The 15,708-nt window shown below is 39.8% G+C and overlaps 2 protein-coding genes across 2 annotated transcripts in view; both read right to left on the minus strand.

The window, feature by feature from the left end:
* Positions 1-2,331: 2,331 nt before the first annotated feature.
* On the minus strand, positions 2,332-10,914 carry LOC101860447 (NADH dehydrogenase [ubiquinone] 1 beta subcomplex subunit 8, mitochondrial). Its single transcript, XM_005108620.3, has 5 exons — positions 10,793-10,914; positions 7,612-7,826; positions 6,473-6,540; positions 5,611-5,701; positions 2,332-3,030 (listed from the first exon to the last, which is right to left on the minus strand). The coding sequence occupies exons 1-5, from the start codon at positions 10,890-10,892 to the stop codon at positions 2,929-2,931; spliced, it is 576 nt and encodes a 191-aa protein (XP_005108677.1). The 5' UTR covers positions 10,893-10,914; the 3' UTR covers positions 2,332-2,928.
* Positions 10,915-12,076: 1,162 nt separating this feature from the next.
* LOC101860693 (synaptonemal complex protein 1) overlaps positions 12,077-15,708 on the minus strand; it is a 34,910-nt gene continuing 31,278 nt past the window's right edge. The window contains exon 30 of the mRNA XM_013088226.2: positions 12,077-14,949. Coding sequence (XP_012943680.1) covers positions 14,764-14,949 — 186 coding nt within the window. The 3' untranslated portion in view covers positions 12,077-14,763. The remainder of the gene's footprint in view (positions 14,950-15,708) is intronic.

Here is a 15,708-nt window from a genome sequence, read left to right on the forward strand (position 1 = left end):
GAGGAGGATAGACAGACAGACAGACAGACAGACAGACAGACAGACAGACAGACAGACAGACAGGTGAAAGTTAGACAGACTTTTCTGCAATAAGCCTGACTTTGACGTCGAATAAGCACACTCGAACTGCATCTATATATTATAGTGTACTCCGGCCCACAATAAGACAACTACTGGCACCTACATACTACATAGCATACATCAGGCTTACGTAAGGGGGAAAGAAAATCCTTTTTTTTGGTAGGTATTTTACGGCGCTCGCAACTGCATAAGGTCATATTAGTGCGCGGGACACATTAAACATTAATTTTTCAGTTGGTAGGAAATTTTGAATTTTGGCCGGGTGGCGGCCGAAGCCTACTCTTGTCGATTTTGGATCTCCGAGACTTTTCGCCCGTGTCCCAGAAGGTTAGGTGTAGATCTTTCCTGCCATAAGATCAGGGGTGTGGCAGAAAAACAGCGGTAAGGAGGAGCCAAGGAGTAGGCTAGAGGTAAAAAGGCTGCAGAAAGAGTCAGGAGCCCAGAGGAGGGGGTAAAGGAGGTGAGGGGGTGGGACAGAAAGCGGAGACGAAAGCTGACGACAGAACATTGTTACATGTAGAGAGCAGGAAATAAGTGTAAGCTGTTACAGGGTTCAATTTGCGCAGACTCGGATAACTGATAACTGTGATCTTGCACTTGCAGCGCATGAACTTGCTTTCAATCCGTCAAATTATTAACATTTGTCTCAACCAAGACATTTCGCCTGTTGTTTATATGATCGCTTGCCTAAACACCCCGCCCCACCGCCATAGTGTTGGGGTCACTGATCGATTCCGTCTCTGTGTCAGCAAAACAGCCCACTGGAAAAGGATCTACAGTAATCGAATATATATACATGTAGTAAGCTGCAGGTACAATGGTAGTTTCCTTTGATAACGGTTATGGCAGAACTCGCTTATAACAGAGAAAAACTGCTGGTCCCGTTATATCCGAGTTTGACTGTACTACAGTTTGGAATACTCCTTGTGTGACTTTGGAGTGAGACATGAAAAAACTAGTCTGTCCCCGTGGTTTTATGCACCCCATAAATAAGCCAAATTTGATCATTTTTTGCATAATTTCTGATTATTTTCCTTTAACATTCGTTGTTAAAAATAAAATAATCGCATAATTTCACATTTTTGGGCCCAGTTTGCATAATTTCATAATTTTTCTTGCATAAAACGACGGGGACAGACTAGTGACCAGCCTGGAGTGCACTGATGTTGCAACAGTAAAAACAGACAATAATTATTATTTTCCATGCAGGCAGGAAGTAATAACTACACACATGCACAGAATTAAAGTAAGATAAATTCCAGAGAGATCAGATATACAGCATTCCCAGGTTTCCATCACGAAATTTCTCCTCAGCCCCGTTTTCAATCAACAAAGTGGACACAGTTAGTTCTTTGTATGCACACTGTGATCAGCCTCAGTGGCCCCTATATAATGCAACTAGGGGGGGCCTACTGTGTATCAGTAACCCTGTTAGCATCAGCAGGGTTAATTATTTATTTCTTTTTTTGGGAGGGGGTGTTTCACTCTGCTCACAACTGCATAAGGTCATATGAGTGTGCACGATATTAAACATTTTCAATTGGTAGGAAATTTTGCCTGGGTGGCCGAACCTACTTAATTTTGGACCACCAAGGCATCTTTGCTTTTGCTGTTTTAGTAAGAGTTTTAAGGCACTTGCAACGCAATAAGGTCATATAAGTGCCAAAGATTAGAGGTGTTAGAAGAGAGTAACAAACACAAAAAAGAAGGAGGGGAGATAAAGACGATAGATCTAGATGTTTCATAGGAAAGAAGAAGCAAACCACACCACAGCACCCACCAACCACCCACAAGGGATCTTTAACGTGCGCAACTTGCACATGAGACCTCCCAGATTTTTCACCTTTCTCCGTGAAAGCTAGGTGTAGATCTTTCCTACCACAAGATCAAGGGTGTGGCTGAAAGACAGCAGTAAGAAGGAGCCAGTGAGTAGCAGTAGAAAGACTGCAGAAAGAGTCAGGAGCCCAAAGGAAGGGGCAAAGGAAGTGAGGGGTAGGGGTAGAAAGTGGAGGCGAAAGCAGACAACAGAACATTGCTAGTGCTAGAGAGCAGGAAAGGAGGTGAAAGGGGACCATTTTAGAGAAGAAAATTTTTCGGCCGGTATCTGAATTTGAACCTGGGACCTATTGAATGAGAGGCGAACACCTTAACCTCTAGGCAACAAGAGCCCGCGGGTTAATTTCATCCAGGTCAAACAAACAAACAAAAACAAAAACCAACAAAAATCTGAAGAAAAACAAAAGGCACAACTTCAAATATTAGTTACTTTAATCAATGCATGATCACAATGTACAACAAATAGGCAAAATCCTACCACTTTTCAGTCTTTTTCTTCAGATTTGCCTCTACCATTCAAAGCTCATAGACAGATACAGCATGGTCTAGTCAGGAAGAAATGAATAATTTTAAATACTTATATATATGTTTTAAAAACCCACAAAAAAACAACCCTTCAATCTAATGTAAGTGAAGACCTCTTACTTGCAAAAATGTCAGTTCACACAGGCACCTAAAATGTGGCTACAAGATATGAACTGCTTTTGTTGCATGAATTGATACAGTCATATCACTGATTAAGTGACAGGAAATTTCTCCCTGGAGATATCTAAAATCAAAGCCACATCTCAAATCATACGCTCCTTCTCCTATAGACTGTAAAAAAACAATCAAATGGAAAGTAAGTTCTTAGCTTTTAAGTAAACATCACTGTCTTGCATAATGCAAATGAAGTAGAGCTCTACATTTCATTGAGCATTACATTGATATCCAGTTTTCAAAGTCAGCCTCACATTAAAATGAAAAGATGATTCCTTTGTACACTTCTTGCCTAACTACTGCAGAATATTCTCAGCACTTTGGAGTGAATGTGTAGTGCTTGATGGAGGGTTCTTTCTCTGGGTCTCCTCCACGCTCCAAATATAAATCATTAAAAGGGTATTGCTTCGGCATCTGGGAAAAGAAAACAAGACAAAATGTAAAAAAACACTGAAAAAAAAAATTTCTGAAGAATAATACCATATGTGGAGCACAACACATACTATCCATCTGCCTGAGATCCCGGTGCTTGGGAGCAGGAAAAATGCAGGATCTTAGGCAAACGGGATCTTAGCCGATGCACCAAGGGAAGAACCTACGGTGACTCATGTTAAGGCCCATAACCAGTAAAATGGCCTCCCTCTACTCTTAAATGAACTGACGTGACCCCTGAGAGAGCTTATGACTTATGGCGAGCAAAGCGTGGTCAACAGTGATGACCAATTAGAGTGGGATGAGGAATGCCATTTACACTTATTATCCTACCCTGAGTCTCAAGATCTACGCTGAGGCAATTGCCCCTCCCCTTTACCTGTCCAAAATGTACAGTGGAACTTGGATTCAACGAGGTCGTCGGGCCTGACCTAAAATCTCGTTGAATCCGAGTGTTCGTTATAGCAAACACGAGGTTTTGTGTGGATAATTACAGGCACCGAGCAAGTAATGTATAAAGAGAAGTCACACGTAGTGCCTGAAAGGCCTGTGTATTTTGAGCTGTGTAAAAAAAAAGACAGATTCGTTCAAATACACACGCCTGTGTCATCTCGATTGTTTACCAAAAAGTTGTGTTGCTGAGTAGAGCCTAGCATAGGGCAACTTTTGATTCCCTTGACCAGCGCACTATTCATTACGTAGATCTACGTCAAGATTAGCTTATTATTGTAATAATGATCAGTTGCCGAGGGGGGAAAAAGACTGTGACACGTTTGTAAATGCGACGTTCAGCGCCTGGGCCGCTAGAGCCCCCCCCGCCACACATGTGCAGGCCGCCCATCCGATCCCGACACACGCCAGAGTAGACACGTGCGCGTGCCCACAACACATTTGTTGGTATTTTAAAAGACCGCTGATTGTTCGCATACAATCGGGTAAGTGAATAATGGTTCACGATGCAGGTGCAATGGATTGTTTCCGGGAATAGATAAAGTTCGTTCTGGGAGAAAAATTAGCGAAGCCACGTCTCCGGGGACTGTTCACCCTGGAAGTGACCTCGTTGAATCCGAGCCCGCTGATTTAAGTGCTCGTTGAATCTGGGTTACTTTTATTGATTTTAAAGAAGAAAAAACCCCCCGGGGAATGTCTCATCTCGTTGAATCCGAGCTCGTTAAATCCGAGTTCCACTGTATAACGTTTTATCTCTGACTGAGTTCCCTCGTCCTTGTCGTTACGCACCATTACGTTGTAACCACACCAATTAAAATTCAGTTTGTCTCGCAAATTCGGGAGTAGGGGTAACTGCTGCACTGATCAGGGAAGAGTTCACAGTTTGATGTGATCCCACCTAAAGTGAACCTGTCGGTCCTACCCACCCAGCGAGTGATGTAATTGTAATTTTAGATGGAGAGCTCAGATGCGTGCGTGAAGTTTGGGGAAAACAAACGCGTCGGTCAGTTCACACCTCAGTGTGATCTGTCGAAGCAAACATTGTACCGTTTTATCGAGATTTATAACGCACATGTGATCACATTCACAAGAGTAGCTGGTCTTTGACACGTCGGGCAGTTTAAATCTAATGATCTCAATTTTGCACTCTCGGTTGACTGGCTGTGTCCGTGTTTTTGTTCCGTAAATTAAGTGCGGAAATGCATGATCTTAGCCGAAAGTAGAACTTCAGTGTGAAGCAGAGCGAGATCTTAGGGGTGACTTTTGTATAGTAAAAATTCTGGGTTTTTTTAAAACAGCGGGATCTTAAGCGACTGAGGGATCTTAAGCGGACACTACTGTATTTCAACTGTGAAAAATCATTGAGACGCTTTTCCAATGTATTTAATGAAAAACAAATGATTGTGTTTATGCTATACTAATACTTTGCAGAAGAAAGAGACTATTTTTAGAAACAAGGTAAAAATAAATGATGACAGACAAAAAGTAAGTTTTAACAATGACAGCTGCAAAGTTTTAAATTTAGTTTTAAATTGTAGACTGAAACAACACTGGCAACAAAAGCTGTACTGTTTGAAGATAAAAACAACAAAAAGAAATTACACACAGTGGAGGCCGGTTAAACCTAAATCAACAGGACTACCAGATTTTCTTCGGTTTAGCCGGGTGTTTGGATTAGAGAGCTTGTTCAAACAGAAGGGAAAAAAAATTGGGGACTTTGTATTCTTTCTGTCTACGTCTATCTTTAGATTAACTGTACTAACTTCTGATACTTCAAAACGTGCAAGAAGACACATGCCTATGAATTTTCTATTTTCGTAAGTGTTTTACGGCACTTTCGACACAATAAGGTCATAAAGGTGATGAAGATTAGAGGTGTTACAAGAGAGTAACAAACACAAAAAAGAAGTAGGGGAGATTTATGAATATGATAGATGTTTGATAGGAAAGAACAAGCAAACCACATCAGAGCACCCGCCAAACACCCACATGCCTCTTTGCATGCCAACACTGTTTATTACTTGACAAGGGATATAAAATAAACTCAAACAGCAAACCACAACAACATAAACAAGTAAGGACAATCAAAAGATACAAAGATACTCCAATTACCTCTGGCAAAAAGAATGGATAGGGCCTGAGTAACAAGTATGCTGTTAGGAATCCCCCTCCGATCATCAGAGCACGAAACAGGGACTGCCAACTGTTTTAAGAAAAATACATTGTTATTACAATTATTGGTACAGAAAAACTACACAAAGGTTGATGGAGAAGAAAAGTTCATTTAAATGAAAACTGTATATAAAAGAATGTCTTTTAAAAAAACCTCAAACAAAAAAAGAGCATCAAAAAGTGTTCACAGCCAAATCCATCAATTTGACTCAAATAGTTTTGAAAACCCAGTATGAGGCATGATTTCCATGATTTGTGTCAAACTTGTCATAACTTTTGCTAACCACAAACACTTTCTTAAGCTCATAAGAAAACATAAAGCATATATTGCCCTCCAAATGTGGAGCACAAAAATCTTTTTTTCCCCCTAAAACATTACAGCTTTGACTAGACCTAATGATAACAAAGAGCATGTTTACCACCCATTTACCACCCATGTTCTTAACAAATCTGAATAAAATCCTTCTCTCTAATACTTTCAAGCAAAAACTTGCTTAAAACAATAAAACTAGGAACACAGAATTAAATAAAACATTTCCCTGAGAGCAAATACAGCAGATTGTAACTATTGATGAACATTTTTTTGTTTTGGTGCTGAGGGATGACACCTCACAAAAGTGCTATTCATGAGTAATAATGTTAACTAATCGGTATGATCTTAGTCAATCAAAAAAACCACAGCGGTTTTGCATTACATGCGTTTAGGAGATGAGTATCGCTTGTCAAATTCACAAAAATTAGACCACGCCCACAGTTCCCTCACCAGGTGTTTTGTTTTGCATAACACAAAATGAAAACTTACTATGTAAATCGGCCATCAGCATTTGGATCCCACAAATCTTGACCAATGATGTCATTGTCTGGATGGATCTGGAACCAAGGAAAGTGACGCATTTAATATATTTAATGAATACTACAAACGCAAATAAATCATTCATCTACTAGAACTAACAACAACCTAACTGCATGAGAACAAGAAAAATGAGGATGACTATTCACTCAATTCATCCCACCTGTCAGTCCTCAATAACAAAATTATTACAAAGAAAGAGTCTGAGTATTTCAGATAATGTCCTTTTTTAATTCTCACATACTTCTTCACACAACAGTAAGTTGTTACATCGGGAAATACTTTCAACTGCTACGGCTGCCATCAACTCTTTGTCTCACAGGGGGAGTAAACCCACTATGCCAGGGCCTTCTTGGTATGAAATCTAAAACAGACATTACATACATTACTAAATCAAAACAAGTGAACCTGTTTCGATAGTTCTTCATCTAATAAATGAACTCTTAGTAAAAGAGTTGCCGAAAAGTAATTTGACATTGAAATTTTGGTAGAGGAATGTGCCCGAGCTGCTGCCAACGGTTCATTGGCACAGCAGTTCCGACCATGAGCCGCTTGCCGGAGATAAGGAATTAAAGAACATAGACAACTTTTTTAAAATGAGGATGCAAAAATAGACAGACATATGTCATGACTACAAAAGTATATTGTAAAACCCTCTCCAAAAGAACAGCATTTTCACAAAAGAATTTAAATTAAAAAAAAAAAGAAACTGTTTTCGACCTCACAGAACTTCCACGTGCCAGAACAAATGAGAACACGTGATAGATTTTTTTCTGTAAGTTTACCTGTTTTTCCCATGTAAATCATGTAATAAAAGATTTATAGAGAGCAGTCACATCTTAAAATATCCCAGTTTCATACAGCTCTTGGATGGACATTTTTTTAAAGCGCCTTTTTTTACCTTTCTTTTCAATACAATTTTCGCTGTTTTAGACTCAGGACTAACAATGTAACTTTCCATCTTTAGAAAAAACAATATATCTCAATAGCAGGTGTTTAAAGAAAACATACAGCTCAAGACATTTGATGAGCTTCTAAAGTTTCTCCCTTCCATTTCAAATAGACAGAAACATAATGAATATATTTCTTACCGGTTCTCCAAAATTTCTCTTGTCACCAGGGATATCGTAGTCTTCCCATGGGTTCTTCCAGCTCTTGGCCACAAGAGGAAGATTAGGGTAATCTCCTAATTCACCCTCGGTCAGCAAATCGTAATCTTCAGGTCGCAGACCATATTTCTTGGCAGCTGCTGCTCGCTCCTCTGGCGTGTTTGGGATGGGGCCTGGTTTCCAGTCCTTGTTCCAGTCTGCAAGGAACATAACCCAGAGTAAACAGATGGAAGAAAGTCACCACTTTATAAATCCCAAAGAGAGGCAAATGTGAATAAAACATCCAGATCTGGAACATTGCTAGTAATACATAAATAATCTGTTGTCACCAACAGGAATGCACATGACATAGAGAATCTATATATATTCAATTAACCCCTAAATGATGTACACAATAGTGAATATGCCATGGTACGGAGGGAATGACTGTGTAGGCCAACTGTGTGAATACAGTACAGTCCATGCCGGCTTTAAGCACGCCGGCTTAAAGCACGTTTTGGACTCAAGCACGCTAAACGGCTCTTACCAAATTTTTGCTATATAAATTACATGTCTGTAAGAACAGTAACTTCGGCTTCAGGTACGCTTCATTACAAGACAGTCAATACTTTTGTGATGACCCATCGAAGTTCGAACACAGTCTACACTGCAGCAGTGGAGTGTGTTTAAGAAAAACACAGAGAATGCAAGTGATGGAGACACACACTCACACGCACGGAGAGGAAGGCAGAGAGATGCACACAGCCGCACGCGTGGACATAGGATTAGCCTAGGGCAAAGTTACACACAGACTAAAAAAATACAAAGAGAGTCAGGGAGACGAGAAAGGGAGGCTGGCTGCGATTTCACCTTTGACCATCGTTATCCATTAATCCTGATTGTGTATCACGCGCGAGGTGGATGAAGGCGGTGGTATGAACGTGGCACAGCGGGCAGTGGTACGCACAGGCAATATGTAGGCCTAGTGTGCTGTATCGTGACTGGCCGTCTAAATTAAGTTTTCATTTCCCATTTGACCACAAAACAAAAACAAACAAGCAAACAAAAACTACCATGGCGGGTAAAAATAACACAGTGCACACTTTTGCGGGACCGCTATAGGCCTACTTACAAACAAAGGGAAATAGCAGGGGAAATTTTCTAAATGAAAACCTCTGGATTATGTCTACTTCGCGCTCAAGCACGCTTCGGCATTAAGCACGCCTAAGCTTTCTCCCGATGACCGTGCTTAAAGCCGGCATGGACTGTATTATACTCAACTGGGGCTGGGGGCGCTATCATGCAAAAAGGTTTTAAAAAACGAAGTGACTATTTCTCAGAACGTTCGGGAAAATAAACTTCAACTCTTTTTCTCTTAACGGTTTCCGTTTTTGAGATGTTTTGGTTATTTGCCAGACTTAGGCATCATCTTTCATTCTTCAATGACTGGGAAGAAGCATTTTTTGCATCAAATTCAATTTCTAGAGCTAGAGATTTTTAGATGTCTGAATATTCAGATACTTCAGTTGTGGTTGGGGCAACGTTCCCGGACTACACTTCATTTGAAAATACCTTCAAAAGGTACTGCGAGAAAACAAGACAGATCAACCTTGACTGTAACCTATTTTGCATTTAGTCATCCAGCCAAAAAATAAAATCCCTACACCCCCCCCCCCCTAAATCTAAATGAAGATTGCGAATAGATGTCTTTTCGATGAACGATCGCTTTTCCTCCGTTTTGGAGTTGGAGGAATCACAATTTGAAGAAAAGAAAAAAGCAGTCACCCTCTCTATTTCTTTGTCTCTCTCCCCTCTTTTCTGCCTGCCTCTCTCCCCTCTCTCTCCCTCTCTCACACACACATTACCGGGTCTGGGCGCTGAAACTTTCCGAAATCACAAAAGATTTCCCCTACCGGGTTCGTATACTTCAAGACTTTGATCCCAGTTACCAGGTCTGTATACACTTCGTTAAAAAATAACGTAAACAGGAGATTCATGGCAAAGACTTGACAAACCTTAAATATTCCTACAGTTAGATCTAGATCTAGCCTTTTATTTTTTCTGTGGACACCTCTATTCTCACCCGGGGTGAGAATAGTGCAGGCGAGTCTTTTGGCTATTCTCACCCGGTGCGCGTTCACCGTTTATAATAGCCTAGATCTAGGCCAACAAATTTTGCGTTCACCCTAAACCACAGAATTCTACACTGTGATAACAGAAAAATTGTAGAATTCTGTGCCGTGAACAAACGTTCCATGACAACTGTAGCCTACTAAAAGCGTACAATTTTGTCTGTGGGCAGTGGAGAGAGAGAGAGAGAGAAAGAGAGAGAGAGAGGAGTAGCGCTCGAACTTCTGGGCAAAACAAAATGGCGACCCGCGTAGTTCGGCTCGATTCGAAAAGTTAAATAGCCGTAGCATCTTTGTAGACAACCAAATTAATTTACTTTTGTGTTTTAACATCATTTTTTAACTTTGTTTTGGTCAATTTGATCGTCCACACCGATAGACTGTATTCAGAAAGAGACAGAGAGAAGAGGGTGCTTTTTCGGTAGTTCCCACCCCCCTTATTTGAGTCTGACCTACTTCTAGATCTAGATCTATACGTTTGATTCGCGGTGAGCTAAGATATCAAACCTAACAACAGCAAAACATTAAATTCTGGTAAAATTCAGGGGGGCATGCCCCCCTGAAACCCCCCTTCCTATTTTTGTTAGGTCAGGGGGGCAACCCCCCTACTATTGGGGCCAAAACCCGTGAATAACAATTGCGGGGTGGGAACTACCGAAAAAGCGCCGAGAAGAGGGGAGGAGTAGATCTAGATCTAGATCTTGCGAGAACTTCCGGGCGGGTGAGATTGAGAATAGCCACTGCCTTTTTCTGTAGTCTAGCGTGGTATGAAAAGTCTATAAAGGTAGCCTAGTATTCATACTAATTAAAATTATACACTTCTCAATTCTCACTCTTCTACTTCTACATCTAGATATCTAGATCTAATCTAGATCTAGATCTAGTCTAAAGATACTCTCTCATTGATCTCAACTGTCAACTCTCTCTCTGACTCTGACTTCGATTCTCTAGAAATCTAACTCTAACTCGTTTTGATTGAGTCACGAGTCATTTTCCCAAAACACTAGATCTAGAATTAAAATACAAATCTATATTTTAACAAAACATCGACTTACATGATACAACAGCAGTTGTTGATAAATTTTTCGAAGACGCGAAATTACAAAGCTTTGAATGTCTTGCAGTGAACAAGACGGCTTTCCTCAAGGTCGCCATTTTGATCAGAGACAAGAACTGGTGTACACAGCAGCCGAGAGCAGTACAAAAACGTCCAGTTTCTTTTGGCGTTATTCCGTTCTCTGTTTAGTTGCCTAGTCAATGAGAGGTGGTAAAAAGCTGAATACTCGCAGAGATAAAAAGTATTCATCCCCGATACCCGGTAGGCCTGCACCTCTAAATGACATGATGATAAGTGTAATGGTGATACCAAAGATGCTCCAATACTGGGGTGATACTTTCTTGTCTTAATAATTTTGCGTCCAACTTTCCTTAATTCTTACTTAGCTGCTGTTGATGATGAGCCTCACACTGGGGTATGATCTTTTAAACATACCCTCTCTATTTTACTTATTAAAGTTTAAAAAATTGGATCTGAGGGACCAACAGTATAAATTATTGTAGGTTAGTTCAATGTCCTCCTTCCTCCTTATCTTATTATACTACAGGCCTATAAATTTGTTACTATATTATACTGAACAGGTTTTTGAAAGGGGGCCCCAGTGGCCTAGAGGTTAATGAGTTGGCCTCTCATTTAAAGGTCCCGAGTTCGATTCTGGGTAGCGACCGAAACTTTGCCTTTCTCACTCTGGATCACCATGGGCAAACACTTTCTACTTTTCCATATCTCGGTCTAGCTTCTTGACAATATTCCCTGTCTTTCCACTTTTCTGTACCACATTTGTTTTGATTCTTCTCCAGCTTCTTTAAATGGTCTAAAGAAAAGGAGAACGTGATCAATTACTCACTAGCCACAGACACCCGAACTTTTCACAACTCTAGTAAAAGCTGCTGTTCGTGTCGTGATTCAGAGACATACCTAATGTTGGGAGTGTATAGAGATTTTGTAGCCTCAAATAAAATACACAGCATTCAGTCTGATTAATCTTTTACCTTTAGTTTGCAGCGCTCATTTCATTTCGTGATGCTGCAAGCTCACACAACTCTCAAGAGCGTTTCAGTCAAACAGACTGGAAACACTTTTTACCCCCCCCCCACACACACACACAATCTACAAAAATAAGTACAATATCCTAAAGCAAAACGAAGCTATCATTGTTGAAAGTGAGCTCCATAAGGCCCCTTGAGTAGATAACTTTCCCTTCCCCTCCATCAAATACTTAATTCTAAGGGAAGGAAACAAGTTCACAAGGAATTTCAAGAAGGAGTAACAACAAAAAATAGCTTCTTAAAACCAATATTTAATAACAATTGCACCAATATAATAAAATAAACCTTTTAAGTTCCACTGGAACTCTTTTCAACAGTCTTTATCACAGAAATATATCTCTCTTTCGTATTAAAATGAGGAAATGAAAAATTGATATATAACACTGCGTAAATATTCAATATAGAGCTTCGTCTCTAACACACCAAACCAATCAAATCTGAACAATTCAACGTTGATAGTATTTCAGGAAGTCATTGTATCATCAAGAAAAAGAGAAATGACAAAATATCAGAAAACAGAAAAATCTTTCACATCAGAACAGTACCATCATACAAGAAATATTTTCTTCCCTTTTTCTTTGAAAACAGTATCACAAGCTGAGCGAAAAAAAAAATCTTTATTTTAAAAAATACTATACAGGAATTTCATCTGTAATAATGCAATACAATGGAATTCGGATTCAACGAGGTTGCCGGGCCTGACCTAAAATCTCGTTGAACCAGAGTGTTGATTATAGCAAACATGGGGTTTTGAGCAGATAATTACAGGCACTGAGCAAGTAATGTGTAAAGAGAAGTAACAAGTTATGCCTGAAATGCTCGCATATTATGAGCTGTGCAAAAGAAAAAAAAACCTAATTGTTCAAATGCACGTCTGTGTCATCTTGATAGTTTGCCAAAAAGTTGTGTTGCTGAGTACAGCCTAGCATATGGAAACTTTTGATTCCTTACACCAGTACACAATTCATTACGTAGATCTACGTCAAGACGACCTTATCATTGTAATAATGATCAGTTGCCGGGGGGAAAAAGACTGTGATGCGTTTGTATCTGCGACGTTCCACGCCCAGACCGCTGGTGCCAGACACGTGCGCGTGCCAACAACGCATGTGTTGGTATGAAAGAAGGCTGTTGATCGATCGCAAGCAATCCGCTAAGTGAATAATGCTTCACGATGCAGGTGCAATGGGTTGTTTCCAGGAATACTAGATAAAGTTCGTGGTGAGAGAAAAATGAGCGAAGCCACATCTGCGAGGGCTGTGAGTTCTTGTTGAATCTGAGCTCATTGAATCCGAATTCCACTGTAACTTTGTCAGTTTATTATTGACCTTATAATTTTGTGTGTGAAACAATTTTAAAAATCCACTGTACAGAAAACTGTTACAAGACAGGCATTATCTGCTTTTCAACTATCATTACCAAAGCAGATCCAAGAACACTCAAAAACATTATTGGCTTTCAGAAAGCACATATGTAGTGCAAGCAGCTGATTAAGAGCTCAGACACTAACAAACTGACAAGATCTTTCATTGTCTATAACCAGGTACCCATTCCCACCTGGGTAAAGCGAGAAAAAGTCATGTAAGTAAAATGTCTTTCCCAAAGGCACCACACAAGGCCCATGATGGGGTTTGATTCCATGATCTTTCGACTGTGAGCCCCTACAACCTAACTTGACTACCAATGCCACAACTATTTTTGGTACATTTTTCAAATGAGCTCACTCATTCAATTGGCAACAACTTGAGGTCACATCATGTTCTTCATATAAGGTATTAAAGTGAAGAGAAACATAACAATACTTTAAGAGATAGAGAAAGCATTGGCAACCCTCATACTCCATTTCGCGATATAATTTGAGCTCAATGAAAGTAAAGAAATCCAACGATGTGCCAAAAAATTACATGCTTGAAGAAACTACTGAAATAACGTGAACAAATCTAAAATTAAAACCCTATAGTCAGCTGACAGTGGGAGAGCAAATGTAATCTGAACCACATTTCCAGACACGTGATACATCTCTCCATAGCACATACTGGTACATGAATTCCACCTCCCTGTAAATTATGGAAGCCAATTTAATAACAACCTGGGGATGTGACAACAATTCTGTGAATTCATACTAACAGGAAGACAAGCTTTAAATATTCAAACACTTTAAAAAAAAGGGAAATTAAATAGAAAGGTAAATACAATGGGAAATGATATTAAAACATGTTCTTAACAGCTTTCTATATTTGGCTGCATCATAATTCCACATCCTGAAAAACAATTTCTGACTGGTACTATTTGCAAATCCTTTAAGGCACTATGTGAGTTCAACATTCACTCAAACATTTGGGCGGAATAGCATGTAAGGTAACTCTCAATTCATCCAGTGTAAGTCTCGACAAAAATTAAACTTAATTCACCTCAGTCATATGGTGGTGTTATCAAATAAATACCAGTAAATTCCCTTTTTGCAGCTATTGTATTCCACTTGACAACCAACAATCATATTTCTTCTTACTGTCAGCATATTATCAACCCTTCAAACTTTTAATGCCAGAATTTCTAGGCATCCTGTGAGGCCTGAGAGCCTGAGCTACTCACCACTGAGTAGTCCCTGGTCCAGGCATGTGGATTTTGGAAACGTGAAAATCAAAAGAGTTCAAAGGGTTAATGTTATGCATGTTCCACATCAAACGAAATGAAAAATAGTTACAATAATTTGGTTTGATCAAGGTAGTCTCTATGATTTTGACCTACCACATTTTTAAAAATATACTTACTGAGTGATTTCTTGAGTACTATATAAAATGAAAATGAACACTAGCAAACATTATAAGCCTTTACATATGATGCAGAACATCAGTGTTCTATATCAGAGTGATAAATACAAAATGGACACATTTTGTCCGCTAACAAAAAAGAAAACCAATTAGTCCTCAGGCCCAAAGCCGTACACCTCATCCATGTCAATCCAGGACAGCAGACCACCACCACCTGACTTGTCTTTCACCTTTGTTTTACTGACTCCTGTACTGACTCCTGAGCGTTCTCTCGTTGAGGTAAAAAACTTTGATGATGCCTTTCTGACATTTGGAGTGCTGCTTTTATCATCTCTCTGAAAACAAACAGAAAAAAGAGAACTAAGCCAAACATGTATTGCTAAACAATATAATATTCAGGGATTGGGCTAACTCTTCTAAACAACAACAACAACAAAAAAGATATTTTTAAAGAAAAACTCATGGCAGTGCAAGATTATTCTATGATTCTATAAACCTGATTATTACAAAATATGCACAGCATATCTCAAGTTCACTGAAAAAAAAAGTTCCTTGTGATTTTGTAATTTTGATTTTAAGGAGAGACTCAGAGTTAGATCAACTCCAAAGTATAATGAAAGCTGGCATAAAATGCCCTCCCCCACTCTTCTCGTTTAAAATTTCTAGACTATGCAAGATGTCTACTAGCAATTTGAAGTTGAATTCATTGTCTAAATGACAATAGTGGGGCTTCCTCAAACAAAGTGATGTTATGCTCCTTCTACTGCAGAAGTGTTGAAAATGTGACATATCACTAAGTTGATAGTGTGCACCATTGTTAGATGAATCAACAACATTCCAAACCAAAATATAAAAAATAGGAAACATGACTCCACAATAGTGGTGGGCGGTACCGGCGAAATCCAGTGTCGGTACTTTCTCGGCACCAGGTGCCGAGAACCGCCAGTACCGGCTCCAGTACCGGTACTGAGAGTGACACCAACAGGTGATGTCACAGACTTCGCGTCTTGCGTCTAACGCCACGATCAGCGACGCCCGTACCCCCCCCCCCCCTCCACACACACACCAGTCAGAATTGGAGAGGCGAACTGTGA

This window comes from Aplysia californica, unplaced genomic scaffold (genome assembly GCF_000002075.1).
Source record: "Aplysia californica isolate F4 #8 unplaced genomic scaffold, AplCal3.0 scaffold00705, whole genome shotgun sequence".
In the NCBI taxonomy this organism is placed as follows: Eukaryota; Metazoa; Mollusca; class Gastropoda; order Aplysiida; family Aplysiidae; genus Aplysia; species Aplysia californica.

Coding starts and splice junctions, on each gene's coding strand:
- LOC101860447 (XM_005108620.3), bottom strand. CDS start 10,892: ATGGCGACCTTGAGGAAAGCCGTCTTGTTCACTGCAAGACATTCAAAG. Junction 6,541..7,611: donor AGAGAAATTTTGGAGAACCG/GTAAGAAATATA, acceptor CCTTGGTTCCAG/ATCCATCCAGACAATGACAT. Junction 3,031..5,610: donor ATCCATTCTTTTTGCCAGAG/GTAATTGGAGTA, acceptor TTCTTTTCCCAG/ATGCCGAAGCAATACCCTTT.